This window comes from Pomacea canaliculata, linkage group LG4, assembly GCF_003073045.1.
Source record: "Pomacea canaliculata isolate SZHN2017 linkage group LG4, ASM307304v1, whole genome shotgun sequence".
NCBI lineage: Eukaryota > Metazoa > Mollusca > Gastropoda > Architaenioglossa > Ampullariidae > Pomacea > Pomacea canaliculata.
The window spans coordinates 5,242,984-5,268,654 of NC_037593.1; the positions used below are offsets into that span (position 1 = coordinate 5,242,984).

The 25,671-nt window shown below is 37.0% G+C and overlaps 1 protein-coding gene across 2 annotated transcripts in view; it reads left to right on the plus strand.

Moving 5' to 3' along the window:
• LOC112561570 (protein retinal degeneration B-like) overlaps nt 1-24,387 on the plus strand; it is a 48,482-nt gene extending 24,095 nt beyond the window's left edge. The window contains exons 7-22 of one of the 2 annotated variants that reach the window (XM_025234132.1): nt 2,458-2,547; nt 6,663-6,797; nt 7,132-7,272; nt 7,789-7,963; nt 8,369-8,573; nt 9,267-9,777; nt 10,532-10,702; nt 10,982-11,137; nt 11,297-11,445; nt 11,943-12,065; nt 12,225-12,341; nt 12,731-12,879; nt 13,964-14,113; nt 14,480-14,663; nt 15,589-15,717; nt 16,327-24,387. In XM_025234132.1, the coding sequence (XP_025089917.1) occupies nt 2,458-2,547; nt 6,663-6,797; nt 7,132-7,272; nt 7,789-7,963; nt 8,369-8,573; nt 9,267-9,777; nt 10,532-10,702; nt 10,982-11,137; nt 11,297-11,445; nt 11,943-12,065; nt 12,225-12,341; nt 12,731-12,879; nt 13,964-14,113; nt 14,480-14,663; nt 15,589-15,717; nt 16,327-16,668 (2,927 nt within the window). In that variant the 3' untranslated portion in view covers nt 16,669-24,387. The remainder of the gene's footprint in view (nt 1-2,457; nt 2,548-6,662; nt 6,798-7,131; nt 7,273-7,788; nt 7,964-8,368; nt 8,574-9,266; nt 9,778-10,531; nt 10,703-10,981; nt 11,138-11,296; nt 11,446-11,942; nt 12,066-12,224; nt 12,342-12,730; nt 12,880-13,963; nt 14,114-14,479; nt 14,664-15,588; nt 15,718-16,326) is intronic. The other variant, XM_025234133.1, reaches the window with a different exon arrangement.
• Nucleotides 24,388-25,671: the final 1,284 nt, after the last annotated feature.

Sequence of the window (25,671 nt, forward strand, 5' to 3'; positions counted from 1 at the left end):
GTATAGTGGCACCCCAGCTTCCCTGCAGGTGGTGCAGAGAAAGTGAATGCAACAGAGTATGGAGAGAGTCGGAGCTGGAATTAAGTGTGTTCCGTGGAATCAGTTTGTGCCAAAGGAAGTTCTTCACCAGGAACTTTGTGCTCATTTGTATGACCATGTATCACTGGGAATCACGTGCAGATGTGCTGAAATTCTGGGCTCACTGGTTGTTGCTTACAGACATAATTTCACTGAAAGATACTACTAAGTATTCCAATAAATAATGAAAAATAGCTCAGAGAGGCAAAATTTCATGTTTGGAGAAAAGTTTAACAATACAGCTTTGTTGAATAATAATTCTTCAAATATTTCTGATATTTACAATAAAATGTTAGGATTAGATCAGTTTGTTATTGGCAGGGGTGGGTGGGAGTTTGGTTCAGGAAGAAATAAAGACATTGATTATTTATAAGCAGTTGGATGATGAATTTTCTATGACTATAAGTAGACTTTTAAAACAATTTTATTAATCTCCCTGATCTTGAAAAAGATGCGTATTTAAGGCAGTTTTAGATTATATATACCAAAATATATAGCTGCTATATTTCTCTGCCGGAATTTCATCAAAATATATCTTTTGATATACTTGTCAGAACAACTGACAAGAAGAATGTTGTTTGTGAAAAAAAAGGTTTCTGAAATAGGGTTGCTAGTGTATTTTTGGCACTTATTACAGGAGCTATGTATATGCATGTAACAGCGCATGGAAGTGCACGAGTACAGCAACACACACAAGCATCCACATGATTTTTTTCCATAATCACTATATAGGCAATGAGGATAGCCAGGTGTGTAACAGTTATTTTTTTTTTTTTTTTTTGAGCTTTGGTGTAGCCACAAACTGGGTTGCAGGTTTTCAGCTAAAACTGGAAGTGATAGGAAAATACTGCTGAATGCATGCAAAATGTTTTTGGTTTAGGCATCGCTGCCTATGTTTTTATTATGCTATGTCAGTGACCTATTTGAATGTAGTGTGAAAATGCTAAATGATTTGAAATTATTTTTAGAATGTAATAACTGTAGTTAAATCTTAACTAATATGAAAATGATTGATTGCTGCAAAATTCTGTTCACTTCTAGTCATTATGCATTTTTTGATTGATTATTTTATTTTAAAAATTCATTTCTGAAATGTCTTTTTCCTTTAAATAGTTTTTAGGAGAAAAAAAATCTTTGCTAAAATAGCACAGCACATTGCACACATGCATGAGCATGATCTTCAGAAAAAAAATTTGGATCTTTCAAAGGTATTCAGGCCTGTAGAAAGAAAAAAAAAGATAATAAACTGAATATTTTTACCACATAAGTTGTGCTTGGATCACTGCACGTGCATTTCTTGCTGCTTGTGATGCTGAACAATTCTCGTCTGTCTCCTGGCTTTTTCTCATCCTTTTGGATGGTTTAAGGAACTGTTTTATTCCACCTGGGTTTTTATTCCAAACCTGTGATTACTCTTTGACTCCCTCTGATTCTGTGCATTTATCTCTTGAGGGGACGCACACACTCTCTCTTTCTCTCTCTGCAGTCATAACGCCCACGGTTTCAGCACAGCAGGATAACCACAGAGGCAAGATTGTCGAAAGTGGGTTAGCACCAAATAAAACTTTTTTTTGGCTGCAGTCAGAAAAATCCAAATTCCTCAGATTCTTTTGAGAACTTGAACAAGCATCAGGTATATGTCTTGTAATGTTATGTGGCTTTTTCACAGGAGAAGTGTAACAGGGTGTTTACTAGTTGGTCCACTGATTGCAGTGTGTGTGCATCAAGTTAACAGTTCCCAGGAAACAAAAAAAAAAAAAAGGAAACTTCTTCACAATAAAAATTGTGTGCATAGAGACCTTGCTTACTCCCTCCGAGGTCATTCTGAGAACTGAAAAGTCCAAAATCTCTCAGATCTGCAATTCTTCATCAACGAATAAAGGAATGTTTCTGAAAAGCATGGATTTATTGTTTCAAATTGCCATTGGTTCGTGCATTGTTTTGTCTTAGGTTTTCCTAATTAAACTTTTACATTGCTTATTTGTGCAGCATATAAGTATGAAATGTTGTGTGTGTGTAGGCCTGTGCACTTGTTTGTGAGCTTGTACATGTGTGTTTTTATCTTCACAATATTTCTTTCTTTGCACATCTTCCCTGTGGCTCTTATTTCACTGGTCTTTTTTTTTCTTCTTTATTTTGCCATGTTCATCAGAAGGTTTTTAATTTTATTCCGTGACAAGGAAAAGAACCAATGTACATGTAGATGTTAAGTCCACCTCACAATTTATGTTTCTTGATGAAACTTTCTCTGGGCTCAAATGAATAGAAGAAACACACCCCTTGTTTGTTTTTTTTTTTTTTACTTCATTGCCAGAAACTTCTATGTGAAGTTACTCTGTTTGGTCTCTTCAAGCAACAGGTGGCCTTGTTATGTTGCAGGAGCCAGCAAAGAAGTAAACGAGTGGAGGCTGGAGAGTCTGGAGCAGCTACAGGAGTCCAGCTCAGACGAAGAATACTTTGATGCTCAAGGTAAGCAAGAGACTAATGTGTAGCCAGTGACATTCTTATCACCAGCTTCTGTTGGCTAAAGAGTAAATGTTAGCACAAGATGGTGACTGTGTAAACAGACTTTAGGGGAGGGTTTTTTACATTTCTTATTTGTATTTGGTGGTTCTCATTTTTCTTCATGCATGCAATTATTTCTGGAGAATCTAAGGGTGGGTTACCCTGCTTGTAAAATCCCTCTTCCAAAATTTTGGTGCATTTGCATTTCTTGAGCAGGCATCTGTGCTAACATCACACATAACTGTTGATGCAGATGTTGTCTGGCTGCACACAGTCATTAGTGACTGATCATAAGTCATTCACAGCTTCTTGTTAGGCCTTAAAACATTTCAGTTATTGCCTAAGCACTTGTTACCTGTTATAGGTAAAATTACAAAGATCCATTAACTTTTTATGTCATCTTACTGTATCTTTGAGATCTGGTGTGTGCTGTTCTTAACAGTGTGCAAGGCAGTGACTAACACCATTTATTACTGGACATCTTTATATTAGGTGAATAGGTGTTTTAAGTGTCAAAAACAGCAATAGAAAGACATGCTACACAAGCTAATAAGAAATTAATGTAAAATAATTCTGACAGTACTACAACATCAAAGTAACCTTTGCATCTATGACCTTTCATGGATTTTATTCTCCTCTCCCAACAACTTTTCCATCAGCCACATTTATTGATTTGGATGCAAGAAAGCAAAGGTTTTCTTATCATAGAGAGATCCATGCAGTTGTTCCCAGTCTGCATGAAACATTGTTTGTTTTTCCTGTTAGAAATTCCATTCCTATCCAATATTTATGACATGGTAAAATTAAAAAAAAATTAAATTATCATATCTTATTAATGCTTTTATGATGACATTTTGAGTATAAATAGGGATGCTCATGGAGTAGTTCAACATGGGATTTTTTCAAAATGATACATATTGCGTTATGATGCCATGAGAATTGCTAAGTAGTTCAGGCAGTTATACCTCTCATGATAATGATATTTGTTATTATTTTCTCATCCCTTGTATCTCCCCATCAGTGCTGACACAAAGACACGATTATCTCCTTACTCTAGTCCTCATTCATGTAAGTTATGCTTGAAAATCAAACTTTGATGGCATGAATATGAAAGTCCTTTTAAATGGATTGATGAGAGAACTGAATAGGAATAAGTAACAAAGAGAAAACTTCTAAACTCAAACTCTGCAGATTAGACAGTTGGTAATGTTTAAAAACTTTTTTGAGGAGACAGCCATGAAGATGTAGATGAACTCTAAATGGAATTTGGATATGGAATAGTTTGTAGTTCACCTATGACCTGATTTATTCCTTGCAAGCTTGATAGAAATTGCCATCGGTGAACTTTCTGTTGTTATGAACTAGCTATTTTTAATTTATTGCAGATGGCTCATGCTTAGTCAAAAACGAAACAGCTACACAATAAAACATACTAAAGTTAATTGGTTGTTTCAGTTTCTGCACAAAACTGTACAAGTCACAGTTTTTGAAGATAATAGGGTGACCAGCCCCATCACTTATAATGTCTCAACCCCCACCCCGCCCTTCATCCCCCCCAAAATTCAGATGCCTAATAGAACCGTCAGCAGGTTCTCTTCAGTCCATCATCATATGGTCTTTTTTCTTTGTCCCCCAAAAGAAATTAGCCCCACCCATGTGCACCTCCCAGTTATGCATGTCCCTTCAAACCACTGGCAACTGGCTACAAGAACTTGGTGGTCAGTAATTTTCAGATCAGTAGCAAGGTGCATGAAAAGGCAAAGGCTTGATTAAAGCTGTGGAATTATTTGATGTGCAACCCAAACCCAGGGAACAGTCAAGACTCATTGCCTGGAGAAATCATGTCCCAATAACTAATCCAACCCCTACCTTACCTCACTCCAAGGATCTTTCCCCTCCTGCTCCCAGTTGTAGCCCTTTATCCCCAGAGACTGAGAGCCTGTGCAGGATGCTGCTTACATCTCAAGATTTATGGATAGTGATATTTCACAGAGAAATCGGCTGCAAGCATAAAATCTCAGGCTGACTTTGATCAATGAAGCTGTCTGCAGCCTGCAACCACATCTTGTCTGAACAAGTCCAGGCGATGTTTTGCTTCTTCTTGGTGAGAAGATGAAGCTGCTGAACACTTACATGCCTTTGAGAATGACAACTTTCTTTTGCATTTTAGGATGCCAAGAGAGAAATACAGAAGCCAGTAGGCTACTCCATGAATGTCCACATGATGGTTTTGCTGTAGGGTCAAAAAGACATCAGGAGTCTGAAACTGCTGAATGTTCAATTTTGGTATCATCCCAGATCCCTTCTGTTTGTCTTGCTATGGCTTGTTTGTTTATGTCCTTTGGGTGGAATGTTAAAAGTCTTGTTTGGTTTTCCTAAGTGTTGTCACACACACTAAGACTGATATTGGTGGACTTAAGGGTTTCATACCACCCAAGTACACCTGCACAAATATGCCTACAAATACAGAGAAGAAAATTAGTCTGAAGGAAAAGCATCTTTGGATCTTGTGGACTTGACCAGGGATGTACAAAGTATAGATTTTTTTTTCACTTACTTGCTGGAAAGAAGCCAAAGAGAGAGAGAAAGAAAGAGAGGCTCTCCTGTGCTGCTCAAAAACTAGCACTGAAGCTCTTGTCCAGAGCATTGACGTGACATCTTATTGTAAGAGGTCATGCTGCAGTGATAGGCTCCTGGCTTTCCTCCCTACTCACCACCTCACCCACCCCAGAATATCGACTGCACAGACCAATGTCAGCCTGCATTCAATCCATATTTAGTTGGCCCAAGATGGGGAAACAGTTGTGGCAGGTTGAAAATGTGCAAAAGGCATGGGAACAGGCTTCTTTTCCTCTGCAAAATGCAAACTTTTGCTGGAGGAAATGCTCTGTGCTTCAGCTTACACAGATTATGGACTTGGAGAGTGAAGGCTGTTTCTTGCAAAGTCATGGCATTGGTGGACTTTGTTCAGAGATCACATATTTTTGGATAAACTTTCCATTGATGCTGGAGTATGTTTTTCTGCCTGTGTTCACAAAATCAGCAGACATGGGACTCATATTTATTTTTTATTCATCATGAAGAGTCCTTTGTTGTTGTTTTGTTTTTTCCCTTCAAAGAAGAATGTTATTCTAAACTTGGAAAACGGCTTCAAGAAATTTTTGCATTTAGTGTGGATAGTTAAGCAGTTTTCTGTCATTGTGGCTTAACTGTCTGTTATTTATGGCGTAGCCTCAGGAACAAAAAGAGCTTTCAGTCTTTCAGAGAAGATTGCACTCATGAATTTTATATGAAGCATATTAGATATGGAATAACCTGGAATTATAAGCAGTTTCAGTTCTATGAAGCATGTATTGTGTACTGAATAATGTTGGGTGCTCACTGCTGACACAGTTTCAAAAGAAGGAATGGGGAGTGAGCTTGGGTGTCCCAGATAATTTTTATGCACCACAAGACACAAGAGACAGAACATAATCAATATTTATAACATTGGTGTATGTCTGACCAATTTGGGCATCTGGGAGAATGTGCATTGTGGCCATAGATAAAATGTGAAAGACTAGATCAGTGCATGAAATCCTAAAAGTTCGTGTGACTTCAGTCTGGTGTCCTTAATTAGTCTTTGGCAGGACATCCTTAAGACATCAGAGTGTCAGGGAATATTTAGAATTGTAAATAACTAGACACACTGAGAGGATTAACAAATGTTGACACGGATGGTAGGAGCTTCCAGGTTGCTATATGTAGAAGATGCGTGTCATTGTTTGGGTTTCACAATTTATTGTATTTCTTGAAGGAGAATGCACAAACTGAAACACTTAAAAAAAAACTAAAATACATCAACTCCTCAAGAGCTACCTAATCTTTGTGAACTGTCATCATTTATGTGATTTGCCTCTTCCTTTCAAGATGAACTTTAGTTTTCTTTGCACCACAATTTTAAGACTTTGCCAGACAAGGAGGAAGTGAATGATAAAAATCATATTAAAAAAAACAAACTCCATTGAGCAGTCTTGCCATGGACCTATATGACAGTGGGGAGGGGTGGAAGTTGATACCTTTACTCCCAACTATTTCAGAAGATGTTGAAGGTGAGTGCGAAAAGATGGAAGAACCCAGTTCACTGGAGCGAACGAGTTCTATGGAGATGGTGACCAGTGGCGATGAGTTCTGTGATGCCATGTCACCAGTCTCCAGTACAGGAAGCGCAGAAGGTGAGATGTACCTACCACACACACCAGTCTCACACCTAAGTAAATTTAAATTTATGCTGCTTTCATGTCTTTTGTTTGTCTTGTTTAGGAGAATGATTTTCTTTTCCAGTAGCAATTGATGAGATGATTAAATATGTTTGTTGACACTTCTTCCTTTGTGTGTGTGCATGCGCACATGGGCATGTGTGTGCTCGTGTGCACATGCCTGTGCATGCTGTCCCAGTATAATAGCTTGTGTAATAGAAAGAGATTCAAGTGAAGATTTCGCCAAAAAATTTGATTTCAGTAAGACTGTTTCTGCATTTGTTACATTTGATTATGATCTTCCTTACAGATTCATCCTTCGACCGCCGTGTGGAGATTTTCCGACAAATGTACAGTGTTGACCACTCGCTGCCCCCAACTGGTTCAGATTCACTGCCATCTTCAGCTGATGTTTGCCCCACTAAAGTCCTGTTTCTTGTTCTTCATGGAGGTGTGCAATTTATCAGCAAACATTAGCTCCAAAAATAATCCTCCTTCAGTTAAGATCAGTTAGTATAAGGTAATTGGTAATTGGTAATGGCTGTAGCCCAGAGAACCTGGAAAGTTCAAATGAAAGATTGCAAAGTTTATGCCATGCTAGACATAGGTCTGAAAACAAAAACAGGATAGATTTCACTAATTTGAGACTGAGATCAACTGAAGGCCTCAACTTAGCTTTTGTTTTGTTTGTGATAGCGCAGAGTCTCACTTACAAGAAATTGTTTTCAACCAGGTGGAGCTTATTACTTGCTTATTATCTTATTATCAATTCCATGCCCTTGGAGTGCTTTACAGGCAAAACGGGGCTACGACACTTACTTAGGACTTACATTGCTCATAACCAATCTTTAGAATTTTTTTTTTTTTAAGCTGGCATGAATGCAATTAACAAAATAACACCCAGGCATAGTAATCTTTCACATTCTCTTTTCCTTTTTTTTTTTTTTTTTTTGTTATGTGGCTTCAGGTAACATTCTTGAGTCGACACAGGGCAGTGTCTCCAAACGAAGTGACTTTGGGATGTTGATGTCTACCTTCGATACAGTCGTGCAGTCACACTATCATCTGGCAGCCAACCATCTGGCTTTCCGCCTGGTCCCTTGCCCCCATGTCTGCACCAACACCCTCAACATTCTTTCCAGGTAAGAAGGCAGCTGCAGCTCTGGTTCTGCATCAGGTACAGTTACACCTTCATTCGATTGCTGTTCCACCTGTGTTATCTTGACCTCAGAGTGCAGTTCTTGTAGTGACATCTGGTGGAAAAAAAAATACTTTGATGCAGTTGTATCTTTGTCCACATTAGGTATACAGGATTTCTGTCTCGTCATATTCTCTTAAATTTCAGATGATTTACTTTAGTTTGGATAATTAAAATACAGTGCACTGTTGTCAGTCATGTACTCCTTATTTACAATCTTCCTTAAGTTGTTTTAATTAGGAGATCCTTTCAAGTCTGATCCTGGTTCAGGCAGTAAAATGTTTGCCCTTAATTAGAAGCTATATTAAAATGAACTGGTTTTGTATGTGTAATTCCATTCTTTTCTCAGCTTGTCTCCGTTCAGCTATGACAGTCGTGCTGTTGAAGACGGAAATCTTGCTGGAATGCAGGACTTTGTGCCTCTGGGAGCCATTGCTTTGTTTGCCTCATCCAGTGCCGAGTACCAGGATCATGTTAACACAACTATTAGCCGTGCCAACTCAGTTTACCATGAGTTTCTCAATTCTCCTGAAGGAAGAGGTTTCACTGGGCAGGTGAGTGAGCTTTGTGTTAGTGCCTGCTTTAACAAGTTTAAATTATCAGGATCTTTCTTTATAATTTTCCTCTTTTTGTTTCTTGAGTTTTTCTGTTTTATTGTTTTGGTTTTTTCCTAGTCTTTTTTATTGGGTAAGGTGCTGTTTAGGGGAGTTTTCTTGGATTTTCTTTTTATTTACCTGGACTTTTTTTTAAATGTATAGTTTCACCTCAGAAATAATCTGTTAAGTGTTTTTATGTATGTGAGATGTGACTAGTTTCTCTTTTTGATTTTGAATTCTTCACACTCACCATTCGATCTGGTGGCACAACTGTTAACATCTGTCACGAGTACAGTGAGGATTGGCTGTCCTGGGTTTAGATCTCGTCCTGGTCATGCTGTTCTTTCTCTGCATGGAGCACTTGTTTAGAGGGCTGGCTGCTGTACCATGACATAGTCTTAGTTGCTAGTTCAGTGTGAAACACCAGTTCCTCCTTCGTTCCCTTTCATTCAGCCTTTTACTCTCTCACATGCCATGTGCATTCATGTGTTTGTGAGAGAGAGCAAGGGAGCATAATTTTTTTTTTAACCCCTAAAACTAAAGGTAAGATCTCCAGAGATTGTATACAAGGGCAGAAAGCAATTGCCAACTATGAATAATGTTTTGATATTTTGTAATTTTTTTCTCCTCCTCTTTCTTTTTTTTTTATAGGTTTGCATCCTTGGAGACTCCACTGGTGCTATGCTTTCTTATGATGCACTTACTCGAGCTCACTCGCCCTTTATGCGTGGTGGAAGTCGCTTTGGCAGCCACGAAAGCATTGACGGTGACTTCCAAGATGATGTCATCAAGCCAGCAAGTCCCAAAATCCCCACCTCTGTCTCAAATGAACTAAATCCAAGTGACCCTGAAGTCAAGCAGAAGGACCCACCTGGGCCTGTAGAGATGCGTCTGAAGAATGTGCCAAGTAAAGGTGATCCCACACCTCAGATGGTGGACCTCAGCCGAAGCAACTCGGGAAAGCAGTCATCACATCGAAACTCTGCTCGACTGAGTGCCAGCTGCAGTGATCGGGGCCCATCACGGCGTACTAGTTCTGGCAGCAATTATGAAAGTAATTTTCCTCGTTTTGACTTCGAGGTGTCAGATTTCTTCATGTTTGGCTCACCACTTGGGCTGGTGCTGGCCTACAGAAGGCTGTTCACAGGGGAAGATAGAAACTGTAAGTATAAATTTCAAGGAACACTGCTTGTTAACTCGAAGCCATATTCATTAGTGGAATTGCTTCATGCTGTGTGCAATTTTCTTATGACAGTAAAGTTCAGTACAAGATACTGTTTGCCAAATTTGGGTTATCTCGTAAATATTTTCCTTCCATTCTTGAGACGCAAGACTATAAACATAACTATGCACAGAAAGAAATCACTCATGTACAATCTTGACTTCAGTGGTGTTGACCTCATCTGTACACATAGTTTGTAGACTTGTGTTCATGCAAATTGGAAGGAATAGTATGTTGCATTGAGTTGTATCCAGTCATTAGGAGAAAACAAAATTACACACCACTAAACCTTTTAAGAGCTTTTAATGCTGATGCGGCAATAAGAGAGATGCCTGGGTTTGAATCTTCCAAAGCTACATATAACAGATATTAGCAGACAGAAGCAGAAAAAAAATTTATTTGCTTTGCAATGTTTCAGCCTTTTAACAATTCCTAATAAGACATGTGGAAGCAACATTATTTCCATTTTAGATGTGGAAGCAACATTTTCAAATTAACAGACATAGCTTTGTGCATCTTTGTACATATAGAAAAATCTTGGCTGAGCACTGACAGGCACAAGCAGAACTTGTTTACTAGTGTCAGTGTCCACTCTTCTCTTCTTTTGGCAACCCAAAAGGAGCATTGTTAATTTGTAAATTTTGACAGAATAATTTGTAATCACCCCAGCAATTCTTTTTATAATTTTGTGTAGGTCCTCCCGTTCGCCCTGCCAGCCTTCAAGTATACAATCTCTTCCACTCCAATGATCCCTTGGCTGTGCGCGTGGAGCCATTGTTGCATGACAATTTTAAATACATCCCACCTGTCAAGATTTGTCGATACAACAAATTTCCTCTTGGAGATGGCGAATCTATTCATGTTGGTAGGTGATGTGTGGGCTGTCTGTGTTGATACATATAGCTTTGCACAGCTGTGTGTTCATATTTTCTGCTAAATTTTATTTTCTAATTTTTTGGAAGCTTATTGCAAGTGTAAGTAGTGTCCATAAACAACTTTTAATTCTTGAGCAGTTTTTTATGTACACAAATTCCTTTTGGCAGCTTCATTGTTTTCTAAGTCCTCTTTGAGCAAGCATTCATAGTTACTTTTGATTTGTTATGGTGCCATACAAAATCTCATTCATCAGGTGATTTCATTTCAGTGGAGACAGTGCAACAGAATCTGAAGTCATTTGCTGACAGCCAGCGCCCCTCTGTGTCACCAGGTGCTTCTCAACTACAACGCCAGTCCAGCACTTCTAGTGTGAACTCAACTTCATCTGGTGTTGGAGAGAACACTGTGACAGCAATCACAGGGGGTTAGTTCTGCTTCATTTATCAATAATGTCAGTGACAACATAAGGACACTTCTGCTAATGTACTCTAATTTACATCTCAAATATATGAATATACACCTGTGCAGAGATATTGACTTAATATTACATCTGATGTTGAAGATATCATATTTTGTGTTTTAGTCACAGAACGATGGTGGGGTAATAAACGAGTAGACTATCTGCTCTACTGCCCAGAAGTTCTTCATTCATTCCCTGCAAGTGCTTTGGCACCACTTTTTCACTCCAGCTTCTGGGAGTCAACAGACACTGTTGCTTTTATATTGCGACAGGTAACCACTCTTAAATCTCATCTATTATAAGGAAGGTCAGATTTACATGATTTTCTAGCGGTATTCTGTACTCGTGTTGTAGCTTACTCAGGAAAATCAGGAGTATGTTCTTCAGTACATCAGACAAGGTTGGCGGTCCTAGGTTCAGTTCTTGTTGCAGGAATGCTGTTCTTTATCTGCATGTGGCATCAACATCTAGCTGCCTTGCCGTGATTATAATTATAGCCTTGTAAAACACCAATTCCCTCTCCTTTTCATTTCATGTTTACTGATATCTTTTGAGTCATATAAAACCTAAATAGAACACTAAGACAAACTGGCAAATTATTTTTGTAGACCCACATTAAACTTTTTTTTTATGCTTTACCAATAAGTTTAACTTGCAGATGCATTTATTCACGTGTTTGTTTTGTATGCATAGTCTTTGCGCCTTAAAAAAAATGAAAAAAACATTGTTAGTTGAGTTAAATGAACTTATTTGATCATCTATTTTTAAGGTGTTTCGTTATGATGCTACAATGTACGAGAGCACAGAGAGGGACATCATGCGAACTGCCTCCTTCAAGATCAAGGAGCCAAGAGAAAAATGGCTAAGGCGACGGACTACCATCAAAGTCAGAGTATGTAAAAACTTTCATTGTGTTTATTGAGATGAGTATTGTAGATTTTTTTTTAGTTTGTTTTCCAAGGCATACAGTGCTGTGCAAATATACCAGTAATTAATGTGCTGCAGGTAAATTGTTTATATTAAAGTTGGAGAACTGTGATGTTTTTCTCAGAATCTCCAGCAGAACCACAGAGCCAATGACGTGATAGTGTTGGAGGACATGACGCAAACGCTGACGGCACGGTTTATGTACGGTTCTCTGGATATTGCATCCTTGTCTGGGGAAAAGGTAAGACTTGGCAGGGTGCTAGGGATTTAAAGTTCAGTGTACAAAACAGGGAACAGTCACAGGATGTACGAGAGTGAAAAGAATGAAGTTGGCTTCTTGCAGTTTCACCACAACTTGGTATGCTGTCAGTCTGAAAGAGGTAAGTAAGTAAAAGTGAAAACTGAAATAAATATAGGATGTTTGGGTGAAGGGAAATAAACTTTCAAGAGTCGAAGGAAGATGCATTCAGGCAGTGTGTGTATGTGTGTGCATTCGCACAGGTGGATGGTTAGGTGATGTAGAAATTATTAAGTATTAAATACACAGATCTTACTGAAACTTAAAGACATTTAGAGGTGACTTGCTACAACTGCAGTGGATTCTATGTTTATGCTGGTGTTCTTGGGCAGGTGGACATCAACGTCATGCTGCAGCCACCATCAGGAGACTGGGTATATCTAGGCACAGAAGTGACTGATAGCCATGGCAAACTGACGTTCACCATCCCTGCAGACAAGCGGTTAAGTCAGGGCATGTACCCTGTCAAGTGTGTTGTCAAGTGAGTTCTGATCAAGTGTGCAGACAGTCTAAAGAGCTGTGGATGAAAAATCAAAATCAAATCAAAACAGACTTTATTGTCTGCCCAGGAGACCCAGGGCAGAAATTTGTCTTTGCTCACATACCCATACAGACATTTAACACACAGTTAGGAGTAAAAGTGAGGAGTAAAATAGTGTTGATTGCACCAGTCCATCAAAGCAGTGTATGTTTATCCTAACAACAAACCTTGGGTGACCAAGGGCCTAAAAGCACTGCTGAACAAAAAGAAACATTTGTTCATCACGGGCAGAAGCCCACGACAGAAGATTAGTACATAGAGAGGACCATGATGCTATCCGTTGGGTGGGCAGAGGCTCTACGAGCATACTAGTTAGTAAAGTAGTTGGAATCAGCCATTTGATAGTTTGTTTCCAGAATGGACGGTGGTGCTTGGTCTCTTTCTTACTAAATATATCTTTCCTTCAGATTAATCTTGTTGTAAGTCTTAACCTGAGCAATCAGAATTCAGATGAGTAAAAAAAGAATTTATTTGCATCATCAGTGTAAGCGAAAAATAGAAAGTAGGAATTTTCTCTTAAGTCATAAAATATAAAATTGAGAATAGAATAAAATGTATATAGAATTTATACTGTGAATGAAATTTAGAACCTAAAGTAGTTACTACAAGACACAACGCATTTTGTAATCATTAGTCAAACATCACTGCACTATTGGCCCTCATACTTATCAACCCAAGGGAGGTAATCTTAATCCTGCAGATGAATCATAGATACCACCAAAATACAATGATCTTATATTGATGTTTCTGAAGAAAATTTGATACGAAATTCATGATGTGATAGGTACAGAGAGTAAAAAGTGCTCACACTCTTTCAGAAAAAAGCATTGTTTCTGCTGTTGTCTGTAGCTGGCAGCAACTGGAATGAGTTGAGATCTGTGAACAGTAAGAAACTGCATATGCCAAAAACAAGACTAAACCTATATTCATGATACACACTTTTTGAAAGAGTCTTGCAACTGTTCCACTGGACCAAACTTTTGCACAGTAAATATAAATATAAGTCAGCCATGTTTTGTTGCAGAGGAGATCACACATCAGTGGACTTCTTCCTGGCAGTGCTCCCACCAAAGACGGAGACAGTTGTGTTCAGCATTGATGGGTCGTTTACGGCTAGTGTCAGCATCATGGGGAAAGACCCCAAGGTGCGCCCTGGGGCCGTTGATGTAGTCAGGTAGGAATGAGCTAATGAGTCATAATTTTAGGCATACCAGATCAAACCAGTCTTTCCTTTTTTAATTTTGATGCAAGCTAGTCTCAGAAAGTGTACTGTTCACCATAAATTTAATAGATAGATTTAGCAGTCAAGTAAACATCATATGAAAGTTTAACTGATTCATTTCCATTCAGTGCAATAAGAATATTTTTTTGGTACTGTTTTACTTGAAATCGTAGTGAAAAGAAGAGTTTTGCTCTAAAATTTTATACATTTGTAGCCATTCTTTACATGGGCTTTGTTATCAGTTTGTAGTTTTGTCATTCTTATCATGCTGTGATATCCTTGCAACTTGCAAAAGCCACATGTACTCTTTTTTTAAAGACACTGGCAGGATCTGGGCTATCTCATACTGTATGTCTCTGCGCGCCCAGATATGCAGCATAAGAAGGTTGTAACATGGTTAGCTCAGCATAACTTCCCACATGGCATGGTCGCTTTTATGGATGGGCTGTCAAAGGATCCGCTTAGACAAAAGTTCCTCTACCTTAAGAACCTACAGACAGAGGTAAGCTGCGACATTTAAAGGAAATAGGGCTTGTAATTGTCTTTGGCAAAAGATTCCCGACCAAGGTGGGTGGGGGGGGAATGAGACCAAACCCAAAATTAACATGCTGACACATTTAACTTTAGGTACCAAATTAAGACTGCTGGTGGAGATTGATGATAAGGAAGGAAAACGTCAGTTAAATAATGAGAAGAAATATTCGTATATCTGATTAATTTACATCCTAAAATTCTTTGAGATTATGGATTGCCAATTGTTTTTTGTTTTTGTTTTTTTTTGCCAGATTATTGCAAACCCCAAGAAAACATAATATGAATAGCTGAGCCAACAGTTAGACTTTTTTCTTTGTGTAGTTTTTTTTTTTTTTAAATGTTGACTTAAAAACTGGAAGGGCACTATACCCCTGTTAGCGTGCTTTACTTTAGAGCAGAAGATCCCCAGATCAAAAAGACATATGATTGGATAACTTTCCCTCCACCATGCCTTCCCTTGCAAATAGGTACCTGGTATTATTAGGAAAGGTACGAGCATCAGAAAAAAAGCAGTAAAAGAGGGCCTTCATCATTCCTTAGTTTATAGTGAAATATCTTCGGTTCTTCTCTTTCAACTCACTCATAATGTTTTGAAATGCCAATTTCAATAGGGCCTGATTGTTCAAATTTCCAACAGCTGAAGGTACAGTTACAATTTCTGAAACTTCTACTCAGAAACTATTGCTTCAGGGAAAAAATTGCTGATTTCATAAATACACCAACAAGGAATAGAATCTCAATAGATATATTAAAATTAATTTTTATACAATAAGCCATGATTGAGTCAACCTTAAAATTACAAGCTTATTCTCTTTCGCAAAGGGATCCTGATGTGAGCATTTCCCGGAATCTAGAGCATGATTTATTGTCATGTGCTATGCTGTGTGTTTTAGGCCAGAGTTGACTATGTGGCTGCCTATGGTTCTAGCAAAGATGTCAATATCTATCGGGAACTAGGGCTTCAAGCTCAGCAGATCTTTATTGTAGGCAAGGCATCCAAGAAACAGTACTCTCAAGCACAGGTATGACTAGAAACCACTCTTAATTAGAAGAATATGGACAAACATTTGTCCAAGTTTGGCCAAGTTTTCATATAACCATCATGTAAAACCTCTGCAAGACTGATCAAATATTTGTCCAAGTTTGTCCAGTTAAGAAGAGCACTAAGAAAGATCACAGAAATTAACTGTTTATTATTATTAATCCTGCTTTTAGATGTTGTTCAAGATGTCCCTTGAACATCACACAATAAAAGATGGATGTCTGCATTCATTACAATTTTCTGTTTATGTGTATTTTGTTTTCATGAATCTCTATATTTCAACAAATGTAGATTTTGGTCAAGATGTCAGGTCTGTTAGAAAGGGAAAATGTTCACATATTTAGCTTTTCTGCCTTATCAAACTATGTTCTTGCACTTATGTACGCTTCAGCTTGACCATTTGATCTTACACATACTGAAGCATTTTTCTACAGTCACCATAGTTGTGTACAAATGTGTTTTAGCAATAAAAGAGGGGCATAATGCAGAGAACTTGCAAACCTTGGGTTTCTTTACCTGTTTCTTGCAAAGTCTGAAGGTTTCTTTCATTAATCTGCCCATCAACATAGATTCACATTATATCTTTCAGATTATATCTGATGGTTATGCAGCACATCTGAATGGTTTGATGGACCCAGGTGCTTCACGGCCTGCCACGGGCAACGCACGCATGTTTCTTCGTAAATCATGTTTTCGCTTACCTACTCAAGGTGAAAGCAAGAAGGTGGCAAAACGTACAATATCCTATCCAGGCCCAGCAACAAAAGTCAATGAATTCTTGCGACTCCCAGACACAGGACCAGGACCAACAAAAATTATTGTCCCTGATATACCTGTTGGAGATGATGAGTGTTACGGCAGTGCATCTCGTGCAAGGGGAAAATCTCCCATTGTGCAGAAAAACATAATATCAAAAAATACAGTGGTTTGAGGATAATGTTTTGTGAGCACAGTGAAGTCAACTAAATACAGTGGTTAAAGGCATAGCTATTCTGACAAGAATTTTTGAGGAAAATGATTGAAGTCCTGCTCAAATTACTCAGGATGCAGAACTCATTTTAGCCAGATCGAAAGACTTGTTTTGGATCTGAAAAAGAATCTGTAGTTCAATATTCATTGTGAGGTTAGAAATGTCCCAAAATTGATAGCCTGTGTTTTGGTTGTCTTTCCATGGTTCCCACATACAACAGCATTAGGAATTTTGAAAGAAAACAGCGGTAACCTTAACGAAGATATAAAAGGTGCGAGCACAGTTTTCCCCTCTTGAAAGTATGGAGCTTTCTTTTCAGGATAGACAAGCTGTACATCTGATCCTAAAATTCAGCTTGAATCAGGAAGAATGATGAATGGGAAAGGTAAATTGTTGATCATGGCTACATCCATGCTTTGAAAGAGAGAATTTGTTTACAAGTGTGCATGCGTAAGTGACCATGAGAAAAAAGATGTGCCAACTTTCACTGCAGTTGGGAATGCATGTTTTTTTTTAATTCTTGGCAGTTTTTTGGGAAGTCTTTTTGCTGACATGCTAGTTTATTGTCAAATATTTCTAGAAAAATATTTAAGATATGAAGAGACTTTAAGAGTTCAGTGTTTTTTTCGTTTGGACACTGTTTATGGTGACATGTTTTGCTCAAGACTTGGGACATCTGCCCAATTTGCCCTATTTTCGACAGCGATATCCCCAGTTATATGTTTATGTCATATGTCACGGTGATGTGTCTTTATACAAGCGAAAGTATGCCGCATGAAAAATTATGGATTTACTTTTGACTGATAAGCTTTTATCTGTCACAATATTATTTATTTTATAGTTCCTAGTGGTGGGCTTGATGTGTCTTTGGAAGTTTTGGAGAAAATAATTACATCAGAACAGCATTTGCCAACATCTCATATTTGTTCAGGTGTAGGTGCATCCACTCAAAATGATGTAATGATGGCACATTAGAAAAGCCACAACTGATTTTTTTTTTTTCATTACCACAGATCTCAATAAATAATTGGTTTTATATGGTGACCAGAAATGTACAAACTGGCACAAGTTGATAAGTTGACATTAGCTGGCATGTGTAGTTATTGTATATTATTGAATAGAGCTGTTACAAACCAGTCTGATGTTACAATTCTTTTATGAGAGCTGTGTTTGTGAACTTGCACTTGGCACAAGGCACTTTACTTAATAGCAAGGATATAGATTTTGTGATGGTTCACGGCATGAAAACTGCAGTTCCTTTTTCCTTCTTTTTGGTCCACCTCCCTGGCACTGGCTGACTCTGCATGCATACCCACACATGAATGTGCACATCATGCTGTCTTCTTCAAACGTGTACATGGATATTGACTTACATGGCTGACATGACTATTGACTAACCCTGAATAAATCTGTTCAAAAAGCACTACCTTACAAGGGAGCTAACTGCCTAAACCTCTCGGTTCTTCCACTTATTGGTCTTTTCCTCCACTTTATTTATGGAATATCAACTGCACCCATACAGGTGAGAGCATTTCAAAATAGATTTTTAGAAAAAGTTTTCTGTAATATTGGATCCCTTTTTGTTTCACAAAGTTTCCTTTGGCCCAAACTAGCTAGCATTTTTCTGATTAACTTTAGATGCATGAGCCATTTTCATCAGTCTCGCCTTTTTTCGATAATGTAGAAACTCAGGATTTGATCATTTATGTTTAGGATGCATTTTTTGAAGATACACTGAACTTTGAAAAGAAAATGATCAAAGACGTTATTTGAACAAAGATCTATGTGACAACAGTATACATGCAATTTTTGTAGGAATTTATTTTGAGAATTTGTGGGTTCATTTTGTTTTGTATATTTTTAAACTTTCTTTAAAAGAAATTTGTTTCAACATCAAAAATGCTAGTAGGAGAAGAGATTTCAAATATCTTAAGCAACTCAATAATGAAGACTAGTCTCACTAATTTACATTGATTAGATATGCCTGCACCATTAGTCTGTGAACAGTTTTCTTTCGCTGTTAGAAGTATACTAAAAGAATTAGAAAGGATACTGGTTGTTTTACTGACATGCTGCAGTATTTACTGTAGTTTTAGGTAAAAGCACAAATTGGTAGCTGCTAAAAGGCAGGTCTAAGAAATGTTAGATGGCATGTCAAACAGAAAATGTGACAAAGGTTTACGAAGATACATGTATCTGCAAAACTGACCATTGAATGTTTATAGACATATAAAGAAAATAATGGTACCATTCCAGATTCCAGATTCTGGCATGGTAGAACTCCTGCATATCTTACCTGAATACAGCCTTGGATCTGCCTAAGGGCAGGGAAAGTTGAGACATCAATACATTTAATTATGCATTTGATGGCCCTGCTGGAATGAATTAATTGCTGATGAAAGGAAACATGAAATCGGTGAACACCTATCATTATCCATCTGTGTAAACCCTTGAATTAAAGCAGGTTTGTGATTAATATAACAAGGCACAAATGAAACTGACCTTGTGGAAATATGCAGCTGTCTGTTAGGAGGAGGTGCTTTTCAAGTTGCCAACTTTGTCAATCATCAGTCACCACTTCTTAAGTGCTGTAAGGGTTACCTGGAGAATAACAAATGGAAAAGAATGCAACATGTTCACCCTAAATATCTACTTTATGCCAGTTCTTAAAGAATGGAATTTTTTTCATTTGAAATAATACGTTTATAAGAATTGTCGTTAAAAAATAGAACCCCAGGATTTTTTTTAACGCAATGTATTGGGCGTTTCCACTTTCAGAAAGAGATAATGTGAGGTCAGTTTTCCTCAATATGAAGCACATATTGAGTTTATACTGCTATAAATTGGTGGGAGAAGTGGAAGTGATGGTGTTTTCTCATGCAGCTACAGTTCAGATGTATATTTTTCATTATGCTGCAGTCTTTAGACAATACTCATTCCAGCAAGAATGTTTTGAAAAGTTGCACATTTAAAAACATAATGGAAAACTAATGGTGCTTATGTCAAGCTTAGTGGTGCATGGCAGTGTCTATTATCATTCGAACACCAGTTAAGAATGTCCTCTTTGAGACATGCCGTTGTATTGAAATACTGACGACCAATTTATTTTATTCGTCTGTGAAGTGTTACAACATGTCATATGTTACTGTAATCCACCCCTTCCTTATTAGTAATTATATGGTCTTGTCCTGTTAACATCTTAAATGATGATAATGTTAATAGGCAAGCATTCTTGAAGTGACAGGACTCTACTTATATGTTGTTAATAAACTTGTTTCAATAAAACATATCAGCTTAGATTGATGGTGTGTGTGTATATTCCTGCTCTTTCTTGGTGTCCTGACATTGTAATTTATTGCAGTTTCTGCTACCCTGTATTTAATACCTGATAGCAACAAAAACTAATTGTTAATATATTTTTCTGTTGTAATTGGGCTGTCACCATTGAATGTTTTGCACATTAGAGGTCTATAATTTTTCGTACATATCTTCCTAAGTTTCTGCATAGGCATAGAATATAAGCTTAAGAAGCTGAACACTTTTGTCTTAAATAAGAAAGCTTTGCATGATGCTGGTACCATAGCTGATGAGGCTCATCCAAGCCGTGGTTATTGCTCTTTGAAAACTAAATGGTCAGGCGATAGAAGTGCACCAAATTTATTTAGGCATCATGAATGTAAATGCTCATGAATCCAGCTATTCTTAATCTTAAGTGTACACTGATTTCACTTGCACTCTGAAAGAGAGAATAACAATGCCATCAGATGAATGGATATGTTCTGTGTGTAGGTGTGTGTGGATGTGCGCATACGTATATATATGTTTTTTGTTCAGATGTATGTGCATGCACATATTATCCATTGAAGTACGTGTGTGTGTGTGTGCATGTTCTTGAACTGGAACAGATCAGTCTGCCTTTCTTTAACTTTATCTTATTTTCAATGCTTAATGTAAAACAGGAGGTAAAACTAAATGAGGCATTAAGTAAAATGTTACAATGCTTTTCATATTAAAATATCTCCCTGATTTCTTTTTTAAGTTTATACACGATCTGTAAATCATCTAATTCATTATCATTTACAGGTAGGTACCCTGTAGCTTCTTCACAGGTTGTCACTTGAATTCTCTGTGATATCTCTTTTAGTTTGCACTTAATGCATTTCACCATCATTGTATGCTCAGTCCTAATATCAAATGACTTTATTAAAGATATTTAATTATTGGTGCTGTTGTTTAGCTCCTGTTGCTCGATTTTATTTATTTTTGGGGAAAGTGAGCTGCAAATGGTGCAGGTTCTAGGGCATATCATATGGAAGTCCAGTTCTCTCTTGCTTTTCTTTAACTCCCCTGATAAATCAGGTAACTCAACAGGTGTGTTGTCAGTGGGAGTTTTTTCAGTCACAGGCATGCCTTGAACTAATGATTTATTCTAAAGTAGAGTGTCCAGGCCTTATACTCTTCTGATCCAAGTATTTCATTTCTTATTTCCACAGGCCTTTTTTTTTTTTTACACTTTCTGATTTTATTTTGAACTTTTTTTCTGATCTTATCAATTAGCTCAAGTTACAAATTCTGTCAGAATGGTAAGCAATCACACAAAACATGCTTGTGCTGTTTTTTTTTCTTTTGAATTGTATTATGTATGCTGGTTGTCATAGAGATGTGGTAAATGGGTAATAATGGTGTTTGTCAGCGAAGGTATGGCAAGTCACACTGAGTCTTAAAGAAAACAAATGCCAGCTTCCTTGAATCTGTGATCTTGATATTAAATATATAGCGAGTTAATAGCTTGTTTATATGAAGTAATAGGTATGGTGGTCTGTCTTCAGAAATAGATACATCCTAATACGGTATTAGACCTCTTTCATAATGAGATACGTTTTAAATGTATACATGTTTTCGTGTTCATGGAAATGCGAAAAAAAAGTAATTAAAGAAAAAATTGTATTCTGCTTTATCCACATATTTCCTGCACGAAATTCCTATTTAAAAAAAAAATGAAGCTAAGAATATACAGAAAAACTTTTTACTAGACACATTAGAAACATTTAAACTATTGTAAATAATATTTTAGTATTAAACACAACAGGGAAAAATATTAGCTTTAAAAGTTGTATCCTTTACATATTTTGCGTTCACATCTAGTGTTGCCAGCATTGCCCCATGGGGATATATGAGTACAAGCTATTGTGTTGAGTTACAGACAATGATTTTCAGATTTTGGTTTAGAGAAGACCTGCACATGACAGGCATATAATTTTCTCTGTGTTTAGCACATGAATATTTACTGAAAGAAATCAACAAAGCAGTTGTTATATTCATTGAATAATGGGAGATACTTTCGAACTTGATTATGTATATATTCCGCTCACTCCTCCATTTCTTCATCATCGTGCAGCTTAAATGTTTGTTAATGTTTAATACAATGTCATTAGTTTGCTGACACTTCTGTGTATGTAGCACATTGAGCTCACCTCCACTGAGGAAAATGCATTCAACAAATTTTGTTATTATCTTTTAGAATTTTCTGATCCACTGTTTATTAGGAAAGAAACATTCAGACCGGGGTTTGCTCAGGTAAACTTTAGTTTATATAAAAATCAAAGAAAAATTTCTTTCAATTATTTTTTTAATCTATAGATTCAGGACTGCTTCTAGAGTCTTAAAAAAAAAAATCAGTTTACAAAGATGTATATTTTATGTAGAAAGTAATAACATAGTTTAATTGTCAGTGTGAAGTGCACTGATTTTCATCCTCTACTTGCAACATTTCAGCCAATCATAAAACTTAAGTGTCCATTGCCTAAGCTTGCTGCCCTAGCTTTGTTTCTTTAGACTTAATGATCAGGTGGTATGAATTAAGTAGATCTTTTTGTATCTAGTGCAGCAATAACAGTAATATATGTTTCCATGTACACCACAGCTGTGAAGGGATGCTACACTGGTGATAGAAGGCATTCACAACTCAGTTGAGTGAATGCTGTCAACAGAACTAGCAGATTAATAGATCTTGTTTAATTTCCTTTTTGTTAGTTAGCATGAAATGTCTCATCTACACTTTGTCTTTGTTCCAAAAAGTAAAATTAGGAGTGGCTGTATAATGCATCATTCAGGCATGTTAAGGTTGCTCTGTTCTATACAATGTACCAGTTAGTTGGTTATCACCATTACTACTTGGTAGCATTTGAGATAAAGATATGTATCAGAACACATTCAGCAAAAGTAGGCTTCAGTCTTCTTTTTCTTTTTCTTTTCTTTTTTTGTGTTATTGCAGGGGTGAGGGGTGGATGCCTTGTTTTTTTTGAAGTATAGGAGATATTGATGTTAAAATGTACATTTTCCTGCCATCAGTTTGCTGGTAAGAACTGCAATGTGTGTTGATCCAAAATGCTGCTCTGGACCTCCATACTTGTCTAATCAGCATGGGAAGTTGTACAGAAGAATAAAATGAACAGATACAGATGTTCCGATTTGAATAAATAAATAAAGCTATTTGAAACCTTTATGTTGTGTGTAACAGCATTTGTTACTATAATGGTACCAGTGTGAACAATGCATTTATGGAGCTGGTCTCCAAAAATTAATATGAAGATGAATAATAATAATGTTGAGTCACTAAGATTTAGTAGCTTTTTTTAATGTGACAAGTTTGATCTTGATGGATTTCAAGATTTTTTCAATGAAGTATAATCATAAGCCAAGTTATGTTTATGTTAATGTATTTATCAGATGGACTTTCTGATGTCCTTACAAAATAAAGGGATGAAAGATTTAAACAAAGACTTTATATATAATATATCATCTTTGATTTAAATAACAGGAGAGAAAGTGTGTGAGATGATTGGTATTTTGCATGTATCAGAAAATCCTATTCATTGATGCTAGAAAATAAGATATTTTGCAAAATGACACCTACAGTTTGCAAGCACAAACTTTCAATTCTTAGCCTTTTTTGTAACAATAACATGATTATATTGTTCATATTGTTTACATTGTATAAGCTCCATTGGAGAGAAAGAAATTACTTTTTTTTTCCCAAGTGACAAAACAAAGATAGTGATTAATATTTCTTGATATCCAGTTTAAAATAAAACTTTAGTGAAATATACTTCCATGTGAAGAAATATTGTTAACCCACAACAAAAACTTATTATTTCCTTGAATAAATGTGGAAAAATAACACACCATTTCACATAGGTAAGTACTTGATCAACAAATGTTAAATTGTAAATTGCTTAAAAAATACATGTACTATAGATTTTTTTGAAGGGAGAAAAACTGTACTGCATGTTGTAGAAGCTGCTTGGTAAACAAGTAGACATAATACTGTCAACTGCCTTAAATCAAGATTTAAATGCAATCTGTAAACTGCTTGATGAAAATTTCACCCTACATGGAGTATTGCAACTGAAGAGATAAACGCTTTAGTCTGATATGGAAATGGTAACAGCAAAGGTATCATTTTTTTTTATATGCATGTTCTGCCACCTTCTATGCTCATTGATTGTTGCTGGTTCAGTTTATAAATTTATATAACAATGGCATATTAGCACTGAGAAAGCGATCCTGATATTCTATGTTAAATGTTATATGGTCCATATCTTGTTCTAGAGCATTTTTGATTGTTTACTTGCGTTCCCCTTTATTGATATTGTTACTGAAATAAAGTACTGTAAAATATTTCTTTTTGTGTGTATGTGAGTGCGCATACATGTACATGTAGCATAACTGCAAATGAGCATGTACGATATTAACGATACTAAGTGAGTTAAAATGCAAGGAAGGACTCCTAAATTTATAAGAAGTTATCACTCCTTTAGGGACATGAAACATGCCCTTCACTCCCATCATGACAGAAGTGTTATGCTAGTGTTGCATCTATACTTTGTTAATGAATATACTGATTTACTAATTACTATTGTGGACAATGAAAAACTGCCTGCCCAATTCCATAAATTCTTTAAGTGTTTAGTGAAATGTCAGACTGAAATTTATCAAGATAATGCCATGCATGGTGCATTAAAGCCTTGTGTATTATGTCTAGCTGAGCTGCAAAGGAGGTAACTTAAAATTTGGAAGTGGTCATCTGCAAATTAATCCCATCACTTAGCAGTTAGGCAACAAGAATGATTGGGATACCTCACATATCATGTTCTTGGAGGGCACATGATGAAAGATGCAGTGTTGATGTAAGTCACTATGTTCAAACATATTGGTCACCTACTGTTCAACATCAGCCTTACCTACATGTATCAGGAAACCTGAAAATACTGGCACTAGTTTTTGTCAACTCTCTCAATTATCTGCCCTTTTCAAGGATGAGAGGCATCAGTCTTTGAAATTGTCTGCCCCTTTCTTCTTTTGTCTGCTGCTTTGTCTGTGAGACATTTCCCCAGGGCAAAATGGAAAGGAGTTGTATTTTCGTAGTAACAAAGTGATTCCAGATCCCAGATATCGTATTTATTTACTGCAAGGCATCTTTGCCACTACTTTTTGACTATGGCTCCATGAGTAAAACAACATTAATTTGTGGGGTCTCTGCGCAACTTAATAATTTTGGAAACAAGAAAACAAGACACCAACTGTTCTTGAGTTTCCCATATTGCCCCAGGACATAACTATGACCACTGTACCGCGTATTGTTCTCTGCAAGATCATTTTTCCACGTCTTGGTGCATAAAAGCTTTTTTCATTTAAATATTTTTAGAAGCCTGTATTTATTCTTTATTTTAACGAGGTTTGTATTAAATATATGTAGCTAATTGTGGTCGATTCTTTTGGACAGGGAGGTTTGGTGCATGACAAGGGTTAGCGCTTGTCCTGGATTCAAGCAGCTCTCGTCTCGGGCATGCTGTTCTTTCTATGCAGGTGGTATATCGATCTGTTGCCGTGGTATAGCCTTATAGTTGCTGGCTCGGAGTAAAACACTAATCACCCCCACCTTCGTCTTTTGGATGTGGGTCG